The sequence below is a fragment of the Cetorhinus maximus genome, chromosome 19 (assembly GCF_964194155.1).
Source record: "Cetorhinus maximus chromosome 19, sCetMax3.hap1.1, whole genome shotgun sequence".
NCBI classification, from domain to species: Eukaryota; Metazoa; Chordata; class Chondrichthyes; order Lamniformes; family Cetorhinidae; genus Cetorhinus; species Cetorhinus maximus.
In genome coordinates, this window is record NC_135897.1 from 22,394,519 (window position 1) to 22,415,803 (window position 21,285).

General features: G+C 42.9%; 1 protein-coding gene across 4 annotated transcripts in view; it reads left to right on the top strand.

Moving 5' to 3' along the window:
• Positions 1 to 5,407: 5,407 nt before the first annotated feature.
• plekhb2 (pleckstrin homology domain containing, family B (evectins) member 2) overlaps positions 5,408 to 21,285 on the top strand; it is a 40,970-nt gene continuing 25,092 nt past the window's right edge. The window contains exons 1-6 of one of the 4 annotated variants that reach the window (XM_078563593.1): positions 5,408 to 5,496; positions 13,193 to 13,250; positions 14,165 to 14,317; positions 14,945 to 15,047; positions 15,848 to 15,887; positions 16,780 to 16,866. In XM_078563593.1, coding sequence (XP_078419719.1) covers positions 13,214 to 13,250; positions 14,165 to 14,317; positions 14,945 to 15,047; positions 15,848 to 15,887; positions 16,780 to 16,866 — 420 coding nt within the window. In that variant the 5' untranslated portion in view covers positions 5,408 to 5,496; positions 13,193 to 13,213. Of the gene's footprint in view, positions 5,497 to 5,565; positions 5,669 to 13,191; positions 13,251 to 14,164; positions 14,318 to 14,944; positions 15,048 to 15,847; positions 15,888 to 16,779; positions 16,867 to 21,285 lie in introns of those variants that run through there. The other 3 variants (XM_078563594.1, XM_078563595.1, XM_078563596.1) reach the window with 3 other exon arrangements.

Here is a 21,285-nt window from a genome sequence, read left to right on the forward strand (position 1 = left end):
GATATCTGTGTAGCGCAGTGGGTTCCTGAGGCCTACAGTCAAGGGCAGCTGAGTCGAAGGCAAGTAAGCCACTCCCCCTTTTTTACAGCACTAGCTGCCATAAAGCAGGTAAGTTTAAAAGTCTAGCCACTTTTACAAGCCAGGGAGAAGGTAAGTGTAGGATTTGGAGCAAATGTGGGGGCGGGGAACGCTGGTGTGTGAGGGGGGTGGGGTCTGGTTGGGCCTAGGGATGCAGGCCGGATGGGTCATGCCGGGTGGGAGGTTGGCTCGGGCGGTTGCTGGGGAGAGTAGTCCGGGTGGGGTGGGAGGGTGTCCCATTGGGGCTTTGTGGAGGGAGGCGTGGTAGTTGGGGAAGTCATTGGGGGATAGTGGGAGAGTGGGGGGTAGTTGGGGTTGATAGTGGGGGGGGGGGTGCTGGGTACATGGGGGGAGTCCCATGGGGGCATGGGGCTGTCCCGTAGGGGGGCGGTTGGGGTGGGTCAGTGCTATAGTTACCCAGAAGATAGAAGTGGATTTAATTCTTCTAACTTTTTCTGAACAACTAGTCCTGAATGACAGTCGGAACCATCCGAAGTTTGCAATTTAAATCATATATTTGGATGGTTCCCAATGCAGGGCAATTGCCCAAAGGAAGTTTAAACTTCCAAGGCAATTGCCCTGCAATCCTTACCTGGGAGATTCTAGGGTGGGGCGGGGTTGGTCCCCAGTGCATCCTTGGGGTACCCTCTACATACACTGCCCTGGAGCTTCGAAGTTATGACCCAATGTGTTCTGGAAAACTAGGGAAGGGAAGAAAGGAAAAGAGGTAGCAGTATTGATCAAGGAAAATATTACAGTGCTGGAGAATGAGGATGTCTTAGAGGGGTTAAGGACAGAAGCCATTAGGTTAGAGCTAAGGAACAATAGAGATAGCATTACACTACTGGGTGTATTCCATGGGCCACCAGCTCTTGAGAAAGATATAGAGGAACAAATTTGCAAGGGAATTACAGAGAGGTGCAACAATGAGAGTGTAATTCTAAGGGAAAATTTTAATTACACTAATAAAATCTATGATAGCACTAGTGCAAAGGGAAGAGAGGGATAAGAGGGATGAAGCATTTTTGAAGTGTTTTAGGAGAGAAATTGCTAAAGAACCAGAACCATAATGAGGAAAAACTTTTTCACGCAGCGAGTGCTTAGGACACTTGCTGAGAGTATGATGGAGGGAGAGTAAGTCGTGGCTTTCAAAAATAAATTGGATAATTTTCTGAAAAGAAAGATAAGCTAGGCTATGGGGACTAGCTGAGTTGCTATTTCAGGAAGCTAGCACAGATATGACAGACCAAATGGCCTCCTTCTGTGCTGTGTATCTATTATATTATTCTATAATGGAGAGTAGAACTGAGTGAAACTGGAGAGGAGTGTATGGTCCTAGGCCAAAATGTGTTCGTCAGATCAAGGAAGGAGAGGAGAAAGAAAGGGTTGGTAAAAAGAAATAGTCCTTTGGTGGTACAGGTCTTGAGTATTGCAGAAAAAAAGAGACATGCTGTCAAAGCTTTTTGTCTTGCACTCATCAGGACAGGCACAAGAATGTCAAATCTCAAAGGAAATAACAATTTATACTACTTGAGAAAGGGGATGCTGATTGGTTGACTCAGCTCTGATTGGTTGAGACATTGCCATGGCAAAAGCACCAGGGAGCTATTGTTCCCCATACTTTTGTTTATTCATAAAAAGGTGTAACATTTGGACATATTCCTTTTGCCTGCAGAGGACAGATCCCTGCATATGGATATATGTAGCTTCTAGCAAGTATAAGTGAGCCTGACATTCTGAGCCAACTAATAATCTTAAATTGGTTGTTAGTATAATTCTTAGCACACTCAGGCTTGTTCAGCAAATACTGTCCAATCGTTGAATCACACCTAACATTAGGCATTATGTTCTGAGTTTTGCAAGAATGGGTTGGTTGAGTACAGTCAGTAGTCTGCCTATTGCAAACAGCTGAAGGGGTGTGCTGTTTGATACGATCCGGCCAGTCATTGGGACATGTGGCTACGTACCTGGCATTACACCAGCACTGAAATTCATATACCACATTACTCATTTATGTGGCAGGCAGAATGTCCTTTTGGCTTGACAGCAGCATCCTGTTAGTGGAAAACACTGCTCCTGTTGCCACTGGAGAGTAGCAGCGTGAAACAGTGATCTTCACCTGTTGCTCAAATTTTCGAGTTATTTTACCCTTCCAGGATAATTTGAGGTAGTTTTCAAGTCTGAAGGTGGTGGCCTTAGGCCCATTTGGGAGTATCCACGATACACAGGAGCAATGATCTGGTCAGGGTAGCCATTATCCTGCAGGGTAGTTTCGACGCACCCAATTTCAGTGTCAAGCTTGCATTCTGAGCATGGCTGATCTGAATATGGCCTTAACTCCACTTTCTTGCCTGTCCCCCAGATCAAAAATCTAACTCAGCCTTGAATATACTCAATGACCCAGCCTCCATTGCTTGCTGGAGAAGAACATTATAAACATTAACAATCCTCTGAAAGAAGTAATTCCACCTCATCTCCACCTTAAGTGGGAGACTCCTTGTTTGAAACTATGTCCCCTACTTCTAGATTCCCCCATGAAAGGAAACATCCTCTCAGTATCTACCCTGTCAAGCCCTCTTAGAATCTTATATGTTTCAATAAGATCACCTTTCAGTTTTCTAAATTCCAATGAGTATAGGCCCAACCAGCTCAACCTTTCCTCATAACACAAAGCCTCAGGAATCAGCCTAGTGAACTTTCTCTGAACTGCTTCCAATGCAAGAAAGCCTCTCCTTAGGTAAGGTGACCAAAACTGTATACACTACTCTAGTTGTGGTCTCACCAATGCCCTATACAGTTGTAGTAAGACCTCCCTATTTTTAAACTCCATCCTCCTTGCAACAAAGGCTAACATTCCACAAGTATACCCAGATCCCTCTAGACTGCAGCATTCTGTGGTCTCTCTCCGTTTAAATAATATCCTGAATTTTCCTGCCAAAGTGGGCAACCTTACCCCTTCCCACATTATATGCCATCTGCAACATTTTTGCCCACTCACTTAACCAATCTCTATCCACATTTCTCATTCTCAAACTGAAAGTGAAATGCTATCATATTATGATCATTCTTCCCTAGAGGATCCTTTACTATGAGGTATTCTATTAATTCTGTCTCATTACACATTATCAGATCCAAAATAGCCTGTCCCTGGTAGGTTCCAGAATGTATTGTTCTAAGAAACTGTCCCAATTACACCCTATGAACCCATCTTCAAGGCTACCTTTGCCAATTTCATTTGTCCAATCGTTGTGAAGATTAAAGTCACCCACGATTATTGCAGTACTTTTCTTGCAAGCCCCCATTATTTCTTGATGCATTGATGCATACTCTGTCCTTTTTTTCATTCATTCATGGGAAGTGGGCTTCGGTGGCTGGCCCAGCATTTATTGCCCATCCCTATTTGCCCTTGGGAAGATGGTGGTGAGCTGCCTTCTTGAACAGATGTAGTCCATGTGGTGTAGGCACACCCACAGTGCTGTTAGGAAGGGAGTTCCAGGATTTTGACCCAGCGACAGTGAAGGACCGCGATATATTTCCAAGTCAGGATGTTGAGTGACTTGGAGGGGAACTTCCAGGTGGTGGTGTTCCCATCCAACTGCAGCCCTTGTCCTTCTAGATGGTAGTGGTCATGGATTTGAAAGGTGCTGTCTAAGGAGGGTTGGTGAGCTCCTGCAGTGCATCTTTTAGATGGTACACACTGCTGTTACTGTACGTCGGTGGTGGAGGGAGTGAATGTTTGTGGATGTGGTGCCAATCAAGCGGGCTGCTGTCAGGGGACCTATAAAATATTCCCACCTATGACTTCTTTCCTTTGCTATTTCTTATTTCCACCCAAACTGATTTGACATCGTGATCTTCTGAACCAATAAGATTTCTCATTATTGTACTGATCTCATACTTTATCAACAAAGCTACCCCACCACTTTTTCCTTTCCTCCTGAAATGTCAAATACCCTTAAGTATTCAAGTCCCAGCCTTGGTCACCTTGCAACCACGTCTCTATAATGGCTATTATATCTTATTCAGTTATTTCTATTTGTGCTATCAATTCAACCCATCTTGTTATGAATGATGTGTGCTTTTAGATAAAGAGCCTTTAGTTCTGACTTTTTACCATTTTTCTCTACTCTGACCTTATTTGCTGGTGCATTCTCCTGTTTGTATTCTCTGTCCCTTCCTGTCACACTCTGGTTATCATTAGCCATATCATTACCTTGCCTTGTCCTTTCACTTTAACTTAACAAATCTCCCCTCACATGAACCCTCCCCCACTATTTAGTTTAATGCCCTGCCTAGTTATACGATCTGCCAGTAAGCTGGCTCCAGCACGGTTCAGGTGTGTACCAACGGTACAACTCCCTCTTTCCCAAGTACTGGTGTCAGTGCCTGTGAATTGAAACCCATTTCACCCACACCCAATCTTTGAGCCACGCATTCTGATTCTGGCCTTGGCTCAGGTATTAATCCGGAGATTATTACCTTTGTGGTTCTGCTTTTTATATTAACCTCTGGCTGCTCATTTGGCACAGAAGCTGAGACTGCCACCATAGGTGCCTTGGTGACATTGGAAAGGGCTGTCTTTTCTGGCTTGGTACTGGAATATAGATGAGTATCTCTCAAGACTTCCAATTGGGGCCTTTTGATAGCATTCCCACTATTCAATAAGAACTTTAAAATACCTAATGGCATTTTCTCTCCTACACCTGGTTTATCTTAATGGATAAGCACAACAGGGTCAGGAAGATGGTTTGCTCTTATCCCATGGAATCACGAAGGTCGCTTGTGATATGGACAGGAGGCTGAATCTGAATGTATGCGGTTCACACATATATCCATAGCGGTGTGTTAATTTGCCCATAAACACCTGGAACCCACATCCAGGTTCTTACTAGATTGCATAGGATATATGGCACAGAAACTGGTTGTTCAGTCTATGCTGGTGTTTATGCTCCGTTCGAGCCCCCTCCCATCTTTCCTAATCTAAACCTACCATTAGAAGCATCTATTCCCTTCTCCCTTACATGCTTGTCTAGCTTGTCCTGAAATGCATCCATAGGGAAGGGCTAGCTCCAGCAAATTGATGGACGCCTCAGGCAAGTTTTCCCATGAGGAGAACTATCCGTCCCAAAATATAAACACCTCCTGGAGGCGCCAAAAGAGGGCAGCTATTTAACATTGAGCTGGGAACATCATCAGCACTCTTCCCCTCACCCCCTCAAACCACGGAGGAAGGTCTCGCGGCGTTGGCTGGGAAATGTAGTCTCTATCCCTGGCGGCGAGGGGGGAACTGGGTGGAGCAGACTACAACTCCCAGAGGACACTGCGGCCTGGGGGGGGACGTGACTTGCCAGAAGTGAAACGCCACAAGTTGAGCTAAAGGTTGAGAGTGGTGGTGGCTGCATTAGGCTGTGACAGAGGGTAAGGAGCAGCTGAATGAGGGGAAGCGGCGGCAGCAGCCTGGGCTTGATTGGAACGTTGAATGGTTACCTGGCGTATTAGGGTTCCAATTTGGAATGTTCCTGCCTGTGTCAATTACGGGCTCGCAGCTGTAACTGTATCAAAAGCGCGCCGGGTTCGCAGCGCGTTCAAGGCTTGGTAAAGGGGTTTTTAATGTATGGATTGAGATTTTATTGTTTTTGCTTCTAGTATCTCTCTCTCTCTCCCCCCCCTCCCCCCATCATCATTGCACATCGACAGCAATAAGAGGGAGTCAGAGGCCAGAATTTGTATTTAATCTGTTCGACTAGCAGACGGACTGATTACACTTCTTACACATGCGAACCGATCCCTTTTGGATTTACACGTGTGTGTGTACTTTAAAATGGGCTATCCGGTCCCAGAACAGGCTGCAGGGCCTGACTGACTTCCTCCTACGCTTCTAAAAAATATTGACACAGGCTTGATGGAGCTTTATTATGACACAAGGAGGAGGAAGAAGGCGCTTGGCTCTATCTGTGTGACTGTCGTCATCTGTGACGATGTCACGTGAGTCTGAATACTTTTTCTCCCAGAAACAAATATCATTTCCCCACCTTCTCTTCTCCCCCTTCCCCCAAAAAGTAAACTGTAAATCTAGTGTTTATTTCTTATACCACATGATGTAGATGTTTTTGTGTTTTTATATTTCATGAAATTGATGCAATGTTAGGAATCGGGTGCAAACTGTGAGGAAGGAACAGTTCACCATGGTCATCACCTAGACCAGTTTACAGCTTCACTCCCGGAATAAATAATTGTCAGCCTGGTTTTGTTTTATTTAATGCACAGTGTAACTTCATAACCATTATAATTGTTTATCATCATCAAGCCAGCTTTTTAATCGAGATGATTGAATGACGTCAGTGGAAGGAGATGAAGGCACCTTGACTCTGGGCACCAAATGCTAGTATGAGTCACTTGTAAATCATTTGTGATCCAGGCCGGTGCAGAGCCAAACTACCCATCACTAGTCCCAAATGTGACTTATCCCCAGTGTCACAAAAGCAACTGTTAACTTATCGCTTTTTACTGCATTGCATTCATCCCTTAGAAATTCCACACTTAATCCGGAACTCAAAAAATCAACTCCTGCACAGTGTAACAGTGACCTACTGGCATTTTATGTTAGTACGGTTTTGAACATCAGCATTAGTTGGGATAAATCTGTGATGTTGGAGCAATAGAATATGCACTCTTATCAATGGTTGATATCAAGGCTGAATGCTCGAGCTGAGAATCAGTTACATATTTAAAAATATCTTTAAAGCATTAGCAAGCTAGAAATTTATTGTTCAGCACTTGCATATTGAATTTGGAATCTTGGGTTTGTGTCAGATATGTTGGGTTGACAGTGCCAAAATCTGCAACTACATAAGTTTGGAGGTTTGGTAAATGGTGCGGGGAGACTACAAAAGGCTTCAGGAGGATGTAGATTGGCTGACACGTTGTGCATACACAAGTTGTGTTTTCATGCAGGGAGACTGAGGTTCGAAAATATGATTGAAGTATACTCTTGTGAGGCAGTGCTGAAGGCTTTTGATGGAGAGTCCTAGGAGGTCAGATGCATCTTTCTTTGAGTGTATAAGTTTATAAAGACCCAGACAGGCAGCAGCACTTTTAGTTTCAGAATTAGGGGGATGGATTTTAACCTTGGCTCAGTGATAGCAATCTTGCCTTTGTGTCAGAAGGTTGTGGGTTCAAGTCCCAGTCTAGAGATTTGACGACATAATGCTGTGCAATACTGAACAGGTCCTGTACTGTGACATGTGCTGCCTTCCAGATGAACGTTTAACCCAACCACCAACTCGGGTGGATGTAAAACATTCCTCTGCAATTTCCAAAGAAGGGCAGGGGCTAATTTTTAACTGGACATACCAAGAAAGTGCTTAAAATTGTACTGATCTTTCTGGGGAAATGGCAGTTAGTAGTCATACAGCTGTTAACAAGCCACTATCCAGATGGACAGAACTGTGGGAGGTGTGCAGCTTAAAAAAAATCCTCATCGCTGACCTAAAAGCGGAGGTCTCTGGTTGACCACCTTCAACAGTGAATAGCCACCTGCTGCATAAGTGGAAGATGGGGAATCGCCCGAAGTGCATGGTGCCCATGAGCTCCTAACCATAAAACACATTACAACAACCTGCCCACTAAGATCTCTTTAGAAGGCATCTCATTTTATCATTCACCATCTCAAGTGGCCGTCAAACGGATGGAAAAACCAGACATCTCGTTATGAGCTTTTCCCGTCATTTGAAAGTGGTAGTATCCCTCACCTAACATTGCTATAGCTGGTTAACTGGTCATTCACATTGCTGTTTGTGGAAGCTTGCTGTGCACAATGTGGCTGCTGTGTTTCTTCCATTGTAACAGTGATTACTTAAATGGCTGTAAAGTGCTTTTGGATGTCCTGAAATTGTGAAAGGTGCTTTTTAAAATTAGTTCATGGGATGAGAGCGTTGCTTGCAAGGCCAGCATTTATTGCCCATCCCTAATTGCCCTTTAGAAGATGGTGGTGAGCTGCCTTCTTGAACCGCCGCAGTCCATGTGGTGTAGAACACCCACAGTGCTGTAGGCGAGGGAGTTCCAGGATTTTGACTCAGTGACAGTGAAGGAACGGTGATATATTTCCAAGTCAGAATGGTGAGTGGCTTGGAGGGGAACTTGCAGGTGGTGGTGTTCCCATGCACCTGCTCCCTTGTCCATCTAGATGGTAGAGTTTGTGGGTTAGGAAAGTGGTGTCTAAGGAGCCTTGGTGAGCTCCTGCAGAGCATTTTGTAGATAGTACACAACTGTTGTTAGTGTGCGTTGGTGGTGGAGGGAGTGAATATTTAGGATGTCAGATGGGGTGCTGATCAAGTGGGCTGCTTTACCCTGGATGTGGTCCAGCTTTTTGAGTATTGTTGGAGCTGCACTCATCCAGGCAAGTGGAGAGTATTTCATCACACTCCTGACTTGTACTGTACCTTATAAATGGTGGACAGGTTTTGGGATGACAGGAGGTGAGTTACTCCTCAGTCTCTGACTTACTGTAGCTACAGAATTTATATGGGTGGTCCAGGTAAGTATAAAGGCAAGTCTCTTAGTGAAGCAGTTGATAAACTCCTGTACAAGGACACTGTTAATCCATAGAGCACTGTGGGGAATCCCAAAATCTGAGTTGAGAAACAACAGGTTTGAAGAGTTAGATACTGGGACTCCTTGAACCGGAAGGGATTTGGCTAAAGGGAAATCCAACAGATTTTTTAAATTTATGAGTTTTGGTCGGGTGAATAGGGAAATACTATTTCTTGTTGAGGTGCGAGTTCACCGAGTGAAGGGAGAAGTTGTTGGGGGTGTGGAATTCATGTAGTCAGAGGTTATCAGAATAAGTTGTGCTTTGCCATGGGGAGTATTTTGAGGAAGAAACTGTCATAACCTTTCGAGGATAAATAGTTGAAACAGATGATGCTTTAAGACTCCAGGGAGGAGCAAAGGACAATGGGATTAGTTTAGAACGGTGTTGGCAACTCGCCTACACAAACATCATTCTTTTGAACAGCAAAATTCTCCAGTACGAACTTGGTAAGTGTATTCATTCATGGGATGAATTGAGTTTTCACTTTTTGTGAATAGACAAATGTTAACCTACTTTTGTATCATCTACATTGTTTTTAGAACACCTCTCACTGATCTGACAATTTTGTCCCTTTCTAGTTTACTGTGGGTAGTCTCTGTTTCATTGAAGACAAGTCAGCCTAACCTGAATCTAGAATCTTAGTAGCTGTTTTGCGTTTCTCCCTTTTTAAACACTGTTGCAATCGATCGTGTGATTGCTGTTTGATGAAAGTTCATGCATCGAAAGGCTGTTAACTAAATCTGGCTCATTACTCATTAAATCTAATATGGCATGCCCCCATTGTTGACTCTGAGACATATTGTTACTGAAAACTACTCCGGGCACACTCAGGAAATTCACTACCTCTCGGGCATGTTGAAGTCTGCTTGTTCCAAACTGTGACAAGGGAGTCAAAGCATATTGGGTTTAGGCAGTATGGTGGCATTGAGGCCACAATCAGATCAGCCATGATATTGAATGGCGGAGCAGGCTCGAGGGGCCAAATGGCCTACTCCTCCTCATTTGCATGTTTGTATGAAAGTTAAAATCCCCCCCTAAAACCATTCTGCCTTTACTTGTCTAATCTCTGCATTTATACAATCAACCATTGTACAGTTGTTGGAGGCCTATATGCAACTTCCACTACAGTCTTAAACCCTCTCCTGTTCTTAATTCTGCCCTTAATGTCTCCACTGCCTGTTTACATCTCGTTATACCCTCCTTCATTGAAATGATTTCGTCCTTAATTACTAAGGCTACTTACTCCTCCCCCTCTACCATTTCCCTATCTTTCCTGTTGATCTTTATAACTTGGTATATTTAGTTCCTAGTTCTGACTATCTTGTAGGCATGTCTCAATAATGTCTACCATGTCATATCCTGTAGATTGAATTTGCACCTGCAATTCATCCAATTTGTTTCCTATACTCTCTGCATTTGTACAAAGAATGCTTATTTGGGCCAGATGTCTTAACCTTTCCTTCCACCCTTTTTACTTGCACGTTCCTTCATTCTCTCCTGGTTTAATCACTTCACTTTTTTTTAGTTTCCTTCTAGAGCACAAGTCCTGATTGTCATTTTGATGTCTTCCCTTTTGTTTTTTTTTAAACTATTATTTATACTACCCTTTCCATCTGACCCTCCCCCTAAATTTACTAATTTAGAGCTCTTGTGACTGGTCTATTTATCTGTTCTGATGGGACCCTGGTCACAGCCCAGTCTAGGTGGATTCCATCCCAATGGTACGATTCCATCCTATCCCAATAGTGGTGCCTGTGCCCCAAAAAAATAGAACTCCTTTTTCTCACACCAATCCTTCAGCCATGTGTTCAATTCCTTAATCTGTTTATCCAGAGACTAATTTGCATGTGTTTTGGGTAATCATTTGAAGATTATAAAATTTGAAGTTCTGTTCTTTAATTTGGCTCCAAGTCTCCAGCACTCTCCGACCAGGACCACTTTCCTACTCTTCCATATGTTGTTGGTCTCAACATGGATCACAACAATGGGAACCTTCTGCTCCCTCTCCGATGCCCTTTCAAGCAGGTTTCAGGTGTTCCTCACCCTGGCACCAGCTAGGCAACATGCAATGTGAGACTCACGATCCTGCTTTCAGAGGTATCTGTCCCACTAATTATTGAACCCCTTACAACTACCCACATTATACTTCCACACTTGGGACAGTCTCCTGCTCCAAGGTACCATGGTCTGCATGGTGGATGTCCTTCTGATAGTCTTTTTATTCTTAACTTCACAGGTTGAATAAGATTAGTCTCTGTGCTCCGGCACTGCCCCTCCCATGTTTGCTAGTGTTTCCAATCGATGACTCAGCCAGAGTGTTCAGCAGGGGAGACATCTGCTGATGTGTTCACTTGGAACAGCCTCACTGTCCACAAACTCCCACATGTTGTAGTCCAGACATGCAATACTCTGCCATAGCGTAGTTCAGATTATTTATACTGTTTGTATCTATTTTTTAGTTTGTTTCTACACAACTTGCACAAAATGAAACAAAAAATACCTGGAAGAAAATTTTAAATGCTTTTATTATAAGCTTAACAGAAATAAACCAAACTTGTCCTTGACTTGACCTGGAAGAGCACTCCTTACATACTCAGAAATCAATGGCTTCCTTTGTGCTGCATCATCTCAGATGTTTTTACTTCTCTCCCTGATGTTCTTATTCCCTTGCCTCCAGACTCGGATTCTTGAACTAACTGATTAGATGCTAAAAGTACCAAACACACAAGCATAGTATCTTAAAGAATATAGCTATTTAACCTATATGCTTGCCTTAAAACTCTCGTGTTCTGCTGCTCTTCCTGTGTCGAGTTAGATATGATGCCCCTTATTGAATTTCTCTCCACCTCTGTTTTGAACTCTGCTCCATTGCCGCTGGGCTCACCCACTGCTTTTAAATGTTCTGCTTTCTTGATGCTCAACAAGGCAGACAATCTCATCCCTCCCGGGTCTAGCTGACATGCATCTTTAACCCCATATCACATGGTTGACCCTTAATGCCTTCTGTTATGACCTGGCAAGCAACTCAGTTGCAAAACTAATTTTGTTTTACTCTTTCATGGGATGTGGGCGTACTGATGAGGCCGGCATTTATTGCCCATCTCTAATTGGCCTTGAGAAGATGGTAGTGAGCTGCTGCCTTGAGCCGCTGCTGTCCATGTGATACACATAGGTACACCCACAGTGCTGTTAGGAAGGGAATGACTGCTAGAAATAGTGTAGTCTTGACCATGTTTCCCGTATCTCAGTTGAAGGAACCATGCCCTCGTTCTCTTGCCATCAAATAAGTTTTGACTCAATTGGCTTCTTCAAAGCTTTGAAGAAATTGGACTTTGTATTCAATCACGGAAACAAGCTGAGGATGGAATTACACAATCAATATTGTTTCAATCAGTATCAATGGTGGTCACTGTTGTTATAAGGCATCCAATATGTTGCAGCCAGATTTTCTTTATCTACTTTGGGCAGATAGAGTGTTGATATCACATAAAATGAGACTGACCTCTCATAGCCATGCTCTCTTTATTTGCAAAGCAGAATACTGCAGACGCTGGCAATCTGAAATAAAAACAGAAAATGCTGAAAAAAACTCAGGTCAGGCAGCATCAGTGTGGAGAGAGAAACAAGATAACGTTTCCGGCCTGTGACCTTTCATCAGAACTGGGAAAAGTTAGAGATGTGTAAGGTTTTGAGCAAGGGGTGAGTGGGGCAAGGACAAAAGGAAGGTCTGTGATAGTGTGGAAGACGGGAGAGATTAAATGACAGAAGAGCTGGTCTGACAGGGCCAAAGGGAATGTGATGGGGAAAGAAAAGAAACAAAAAATGTGCCTAGAGCAGATGTGGTGTTGGCTGAAAGAAAAAGAAAAAAATGAAACATAGAAAAGGAAACAAAATGGAGGACAGGGTTTACAGTCTGAAATTGTTGAACTCAGTGTTGAATCCAAAAGGCTGTAAAGTGCCTAATTGAAAGATGAGGTGCTGTTCCTGTAGCTTATGTTGAGCCTTACTGGAACAGTGCAGCAGTCTGAGGATAGAGATGTCAGCGTGAGAGCAAGATGGAGAATTAAAATGACAGTCCACCGGAAACTCGGTTATACTTGCGAATAAAACTGAGGTGTCCCATAAAGTGGAACCAAATTTGGATTTGGTCTCTGCAATGTAGAGGGGACCATATTGTTAGCAGAGAATATAATATACTAAATTGAAAGATACTTGACCTAGAAGAAGTATTTGGGGCCTTGGGTGATGAGGGCGTAAAAGGGCAAGTGTTATGTCTCCTGCATTTCTTCTCTTTATTTGTACTGTGCATCTCTGGCATCTTCTGATTTTTGTCCTGGTTTATGCTATTTGTAGCTTTTCAGCTTCCATATTGATTAACTTGAGATAAAGCTACAAGTTGTTTGTTATAAGAACGCACGCTTCTCCATGCCACATATTTTCATGTGCCTAGTAAACATTATTATATGGCAAGGTGGGGCTTTTATGTTTCTCATTTTCAATCTTTCTCATTTCTTTCCACAGACCCTTTTTATTATTCCAGACATGGCCTACGTTAAGAGTGGATGGCTGCTTCGGCAGAGTGAGTTATACTTACCAAACTGTATGATGTAAAGTGATTGATGTTGATGTTTAACTGTAGATTGTGAGCTGTGGTAGGATTGATTGGAAAGAACAAATGTAGTTGGAGAGAAATTTAAACCAGATTTGACTGGTACCAACCATTCTAAACCACTCAATCGGCATTAGAGGTTTTATAGCTTAAACATGTTAATTTTGATACTATTCAATATCTAATAATTTCTATTGGAAATCTTTGTTTCCTTCTTTCTCTCCCTCCATCACTAGACACTTCCACGCTTGCAATGGCTCTGGAAGTCAACACTAATTGAAAACCAATGCTATCCAGGCCCCCTCTGTACTAGTGCATTATCCGTGCCAGCCTTTCCTGTTGGGTTATTTGGAGGACCATTAGGAAATGACCTTGCTTTTGCACTATTTGCAATTGCCTCTCTTGGAACCTTTGGAAAGATATTGTTTGAATGTGGGATATTATAGTTTACCAATGGCAGCTGTGTGATACATCTTATGCTGAAAGGCACACTTATTATAAAGACAGTTATTATTCTACAACAAGTTACTGCCCATATGTCCCCTCGTGCAAATTGTTACTAACAATCCAACAAATTACTTGTTTTTTAACAACGGTGTTTTTCTGTATTTTGAATATTGTTTAAATGACTGTTGGAACAGGAGTATCATTGGCATGTAGCATTCTTAGGAATCTTGGTATTGTAGCGGTTGGCATGGATGCATGTGATAATTTGGTTTGGATCATTATTCTTGTACTTGGGATGGGGCCGTCATTGTAATGCTTGTTAGGTTTGTTCACGTCCTCCTGGACCAAATAAATGTTTTATGGCTGTTTGGTCCTGAGTAAGCAACACTGATGAGAAAAACTTCAGCAGTTGATTTTTCTATTTTAACTTGTTTCAGGTACTATTTTAAAGCGATGGAAGAACAACTGGTTTGACCTGTGGTCCAATGGCCAGCTCTTTTACTATGATGATCAGTTGCGGGAAGACATGGAAGATAAGATCCATATGAAAGTGGATTGTATTAACATCCGGTCTGGATATGAGTGCAGAGGTACTTCTAGTTTATCGACTTCAACATGACAGAGGTATTTAGTCAGTCCTGTGTTAAAGCTGCACTTGCCATGAATTTTCCATTTTTAAGTTTATTAGAAAGCTGCCCATCTGTAGTTGTTTTATGCCATGCATCTTCCCATATCGCTTGATATTGCCTTCAGCTCAGTCAAGGTGTCACCCATTTGTAACACAACCCGGACAATCAGTTTGGCATATCTGCCATATGATCCAATTGCAGCTTAGCTGCTGTGAACTTGAAGTTGCTACTCTCAAAAGCTACCTCTGAGTCTGGATTACTTTGGGACTGGTCCAGCTAGGCACTTGGAAGGATTTTTCTTTGCCACATTAAATGCTTGGATTTTGGTTGATTTCAGGCCTACTCTGAAAAACAAGGTAACTAGTGTCACCAAAAGTCAGTGGGACTGTATTTCCCTAGAGTTTTGATCGTGCATTTTCTACAGATCTTCAATGAAAAAAGACTAAGCTATAGTGTAAACACTTAAGTAGATACCAGCCAGGAAGAGCCTTGAACTGCCTGCTGTAGCTTTTAAGTGAAGTAGTTCACTTCTATTTAGTTTTGTTTGGATTGTGCGTTGGTTTCAGCTATTATTTATTCCCAAATTAGATTTCCACCCTCCAGAAGGAAAACCAAGAGATTGTTTACTCCAGATTCTTTGCAGGGATGAAAGAACCATCAATCTCTGTGCTGAAAGTGCTGATGATTGCCTGTAAGTTTTATTTTACATTTTCCCCCTATTCTCAACATTTTTTGTGAAAAGTTTGATTTGTTCTCAGTGTTGGAATCTCAACACAAAATCTCTCCTTTTTTTGAGTTCTCTCTCTTCTCCCCCTCCCTTGTGTAGCTCTTGCTCGCACTGCTGTCACTCTCGCCCATTTGCACTTCACTCTCTTTCTCTCTCTCTCGTGCGCTGCTCATGCCCTCTCATCTCTTCCCTGAAGAGGGATATTGAAAATTGTAGGCAAGTGACTGTTGTGCAACCAGGATGAAATCAGTCATGGCCTCAGTTGGGATGAAACAAAATGACATGAGTCATAACAGGAGGAACCCAGTGTACACAAGGGAGCGACTAGCACTGGTGTGTGTACATAGGACCTGTTGGCCACTGATCATGAGTAATTTTACACAGTAGCTCAAGTATCTTATAAACTTGCGATCCTTAGTGGACTTCAGTTCGAGCTTTTCTTTAGAAGCTCTGTGTATCTGCAGCGGTTAGACTTTGTAACTTTCAAAGGGGACAGCTGTGCAGCAGAAGTGCACATCGTGTTAAATAGTATAACATTCCTTACCTATTAAGAAACTGCACCCTTTCTGACTAACTTTGAGCTACACCACGGGAGATATGTGACTTATCTTGTAATTTTTAAAACTTCTGAATATTGCACTAATGAAGCAGGGGTTTACTCAATCACAAATTACTTGTATTTTAGTTGCTTGTGGAATAGAAACTGATTTGATTCTGAATGTTCTTGAACTCTCTGCTAATGCCTGTGTTCATGGTTTATGCAGGGCCTGGAAACTTGCTTTTCAAGAGGCACAGACAAACTCAGTAAGTTGAAAATCATTTGGACTCGTGATAATCTGCTTTGGGCAGAGCAAATCTTTTGAGTAATAGGAGTATGTGGGAACCATCAAAGATTTTGCTTGTGACACAAAAATACCCCCTAAACCTTTTCTCTTTCAAGCAGTTTGGTCAGGCATCTTTGCTCATATAGCATATAGGAGTGCCAGAGTAGCAAAATACTTTTAGCAGTGAATATTTTGTTTTCTCCTTCTACCTCTCACACAGCGACTGGCATATAGCTCCATTATCAATTGCAACCCCAGCACACGCTACTTTTGCCAAGTGCCCACAATTCATTCACTAAGCTAGTTGATGGGCGTCAGCCAGCTCTTTTACCATAGCTACTGAACGTGAGGCTGTGCTCTCCCAACATCCATGCTTTGTAAGTGGGAGCCCTGGGCTTGTTTTTTCCCCCTTAAGTGCAGGGACTGTGAAATCAGTCATGGCCTCAGTTGGGATGAAACAAAATGACATGAGTCATAACAGGAGGAACCCAGTGTACACAAGGGAGCGACTAGCACTGGTGTGTGTACATAGGACCTGTTGGCCACTGATCAAGTCATTTTATACAGTAGCTCAAGTATCTTATAAACTTGCGATCTTTAGAGGATTTGATGCACCACTGTGGTTTATGTGCAATATATCTGTATGGGCTTTGTACATGAAACAGAGGGTAACTGATGAGTGAGTTGGCTGTGGCTCTGAATGAGTGCTGTAGTAACTGAGGGTTGTAGTTTTTAAAGAGGATCCTATAGAGGGTTATATATCATCAGACTACTGTTATTTTTTTAACACTTTTTTGTTGTAGAATTTGTTACATTAATGGAATTTTAGTCTCTTAACAAATTTAAAGAATAAACCTTGTGACTCATTACAGAACCCTGGTCCTGAAATGCTGTTGGATGATGCTGTTTATGCCTCTGCTCCCCCACCCTACACAACTTATCCCACAGCACCAGCACAGGTAAATGCAGCCACCATACAAACTGGCATTGCCCTTTGCATTGGACGCTCATCTCTGTTTCGCGCATGCTTTTTTGCTGTGGAGATGGTGATGTAGTGGTGATGTAATAGGGCTAGTAATCCAGAGGCCCAGGCTAATGGTCTGGATGCATGGGTTCAAATCTCACCACGGCAACTTGTAGAATTTAAATTCAGCTGATGAAAAATTTGGAATATAAAGCTAGTCTCTGTAATGGAAACCATGAAACTATCATCAATTGCCATAAAAACCCATCTGGTTCACGAATGTCCTTTAGGGAAGGAAATCTGCCGTCCTTGCCTGGTCTGGCCTACATGTGACTCTAGATCCACAGCAATGTAAGAACATAAGACTTTAAGAAATAGGAGCAGGAGTAGGCCATTCGGCCCCCCAAGTCTGCCCCGCCGTTCAATAAGATCATGGCTGATCTGCCCCAGGCCTCAACACCTCTTTTGTGCCAGCTCCTCATAGCCCTCGACTCCCTGATATTTCAAAAATCTATCTACCTCCTCTTTAAATACTTTCAGTGATCTAGCCTCCACAACTCTCTTGGGTAGAGAATTCCAGACATTCACTACCCTCTGGGAGAAGAAATTCCTTTACATCTCAGTTTTAAATGAGTGTCCCCATATTCTGTGACTGTCCGCTAGTTCGAGATTGCCCCACTAGTGGAAACACCTTTTCAACATTTACCCTGTCAAGTCCCCTCAGAATCTTATACTTTTCAATAAGATGGCCTCAGTTCAAAAGAGATTCACTAGGCTGATTCCTGGGATGAAGGGGTTGACTTATCAAGAACGGCTAAACATGTTAGGCCTTTATTCATTAGAGTTTAGAAGAATGAAAGCAGTGTGGATCCAGACACCCAGAAGACCAGTAAAGAAACCATCAAATAACCTCAAAGACCCAGTTGGTGTTTATTGTCGAGTCAGTTCTTTGAGGATATAACAAGCAAAGCTATTAAAGGTGAACCGGTAGATGCAGTGTATTTGGATTTCCAGAAGGCGTTCGATAAAGTGCCACATAAAAGGTTATCGCACAAGATAGGAGCTCACGGTATTGGAGGTAATATATTTGCATGGATTGAGGATTGGTTAACACACAGAAGACAAGAGGGTTGGGATTAATGGGTCTTCTTCAGGTTGGAAAGATGTAGCTGTATTGTGGTATTACTGATATGTTCAAAACAACATTCTGTATCTTCTGTGGTCAGTGGTCTGACTCGACAATAAACACCAAGTGGGTCTTTGAGGTTATTTGATGGTTTCTTTACTGGTCTTCTGGGTGTCTGGATCCGCGCTGCTTTCATTCTTCTTCTCATTCTTCTAAACTCCAATGAATAAAGGCCTAACCTGTTTAGCCGTTCTTGATAAGTCAACCCCTTCATCCCAGGAATCAGCCTAGTGAATCTCTTTTGAATTGCTTCCAATGCGAGTATATCCTTCCTTAAATACGGGGACCAAAACTGTACACAGTACTCCAGGTGCAGTCTCACCAACACCCTGTACAGTCGTAACAAGACTTCCCTATTTTTAAACTCTAACCCTCTAGCAATACAGGCCAAAATTCCCTTTGACTTCTTAATTACTTGCTGCACCTGCATGCTAACTTTGTGTTTCATGCACAAGAACACCCAGATCCCTCTGTGCTGCACTTTTTTGGAGTCTCTCTTTCCTTTAAATAATAGTCTACCTTTTGATTCTTCCTACCAAAGTGCATGACCTCACACTTTCCTACATTAAATTCTATCTGCCAAGTTTTTGCCCACTCAACCTGTCTCTGTCCCCTTGCAGATTCCTTATGTCCTCATCACAACATGCCCTCCCACCTATTTTTGTATCGTCAGCAAATTTGGATACATTACACTCTTCCTCCTCCTCCAAGTCATTAATATAGATAGTAAATAATTGAGGCCCTAGGTCTGATCCTTGTGGCACTCCACTAGTTACATCTTTATAACCTGTAGAAGACCCATTAATCCCAACCCTCTTGTCTTCTGTGTGTTAACCAATCCTCAATCCACGCTAATATATTACCTCCAATATCATGAGCTCCTATCTTGTGCGATAACCTTTTATGTGGCACTTTATCGATTGCCTTCTGGAAATCCAAATACACTGCATCTACCGGTTCTCCTTTAACAACTTTGCTTGTTATATCCTCAAAGAACTCTAGCAAGTTTGCCAAACATGATTTCCCTTTCACAAAACCATGTTGACTCTGTTTGATTGTGTTAAACTTTTCTAAATGTCCTGCTATTTCTTCCTTAATAATGGACTCCAGAATTTTTCCAATGACAGATGTTAGGCTGACTGGCCTAGACTTTCCTGCTTTTTGTCTCCCTTCTTGAACAGGGGCATCACATTAGCGGTTTTCCAATCTGCTGGGACCCTCTCAGAATCCAGAGTTCTGGAATATTTCAATCAATGCCTCCACTACCTCTGCAGCCGCTTCCTTTAAAACCCTTGGATGCAGGCCATCAGGTCCTGGCGACTTGTCTGCCTTTAGTCCCATTAGTTTGTAAAATACTTCGTCCCTCGTCTTAGAGACTGTTACAAGAGCTTTCCTCCTATTAGCTCCTTGTTTGTCTGATATCTTTGGGATGTTTAAATTATCTGCCATTTCCCTGTTCCCTGTTATCAGTTCTGCAGTCGTATCCTCCACGCTCACTTTCGTTACTCTCTTTTATATATCTGTAGAAGCTCTTGCTGTTTGTTTTTATATTTTTTGCCAATTTACTTTCATAATCAATTTTCCCCCTCTTTATTAGCTTTTTAGTCATCCGCTGCTGATTCCTAAAAAGAAAAAAAATCCCAATCCTCTGGCCCACCACTAGTTTTTGTTGCTTTATATGCCTTAGTTTTTGATTGGACTCTCTCCTTGACAGCCTTTGTTAACCACGGTTGGTTCATCCTTCTCAGAGTGCTTCGAGTCCTGTGGTTGACTCAACTTTTTATTCATTCACGGGATATGGGCTAGGCCAACATTTTATTTCCCTTCCCTAATTGCCCTTGAGAAGGTGGTGGTGAGCTGCCTTCTTGAACCACTGCAGTGCATGTGGTGTAGGTACACCCCCAGTGCTGTTAGGGAAGAAGTTCCAGGATTTTGACCCAGCGACAGTGTAGGAATGCTGATATATTTCCAAGTTAGGATGGTGAGTGGCTTGGAGGGGAACGTCCAGGTGGTGATGTTTCCATATATCTGCTGTCCTAGTCCTTCTAGATGGTCATGACTGTGGGTTTGGAAGGTGCTGTCTAAGGAGGCTTGGTGAGTTCCTGCAGTGCATCTTGTGGATGGTACATAACGATGCTACTTTGTGTTGGTGGAGGGATCGAATGTTTGTTGATGTGGTGCCAGTCAAGTGTAGGTGAGGGTAGTGTAGTTGATGTAATTTATATGGATTTCAGCAAAGCCTTTGACAAGGTCCCACATGGGAGACTTATAAAGAAGGCAAAGGCACATGGGATACAGGGTAATTTGATAAGGTGGATTCAAAATTGGTTTAGTTGTAGGAGGCAGAGGGTGATGACAAAAGGATGCTTTAGTGACTGGAAGCCAGTGTCCAGTGGCGTACCACAGGGATCTGTGCTCGGTCCCCTATTATTTGTCATTTATATAAACGACATAGATAACTATGTCGGGGGTAGGATTAGTAAGTTTGCGGATGACACAAAAATTGGCCGGGTGGTTAACAGTGAAGTTGAGTGTCTTGGGCTACAGGAAGATATAGACGGGTTGGTCAAATGGGCAGATAAGTGGCAGATGGAATTTAACCCTGAAAAGCGTGAGGTAATACACTTTGGAAGGAGTAATTTGACAAGGAAGTATTCAATGAATGGCATGACACTAGGAAGTTCTGAGGAACAAAGGGACCTTGGCGCATGTGTCCATAGATCTCTGAAGGCAGAGGGGCATGTTAGTGGGGTGGTGAAAAAGGCATATGGGACACTTGCCTTTATCAATCGAGGCACAGATTACAAAAGTAGGGAGATCATTTTGGAGTTGTACAGAACCTTGGTGAGGCCACAGCTGGAGTACTGTGTGCAGTTCTGGTCACCACATTATAAGAAGGATGTGATTGCACTGGATGGAGTGCAGAGGAGATTCGCCAGGATGTTGCCTGGATGAAACATTTAAGTTATGAAGAGAGGTTGGATAGACTTGGGTTGTTTTCGTTGGAGCAGAGAAGACTGAGGGGGCGACCTGATCGAGGTGTACAAGATTATGAGGGGCATGGACAGGGTGGATAGGGAGCAGCTGTCCCCCTTAGTTGAAGGGTCAGTCACAAGGGGGCATAAGTTCAAGGTGAGGGGCAGGAGGTTTAGGAAGGATGTGAAGAAAAACTTTTTTACCCGGTGGGTGGTGATGGTGTGGAATGCACTGCCTGGGAGGGTGGTGGAG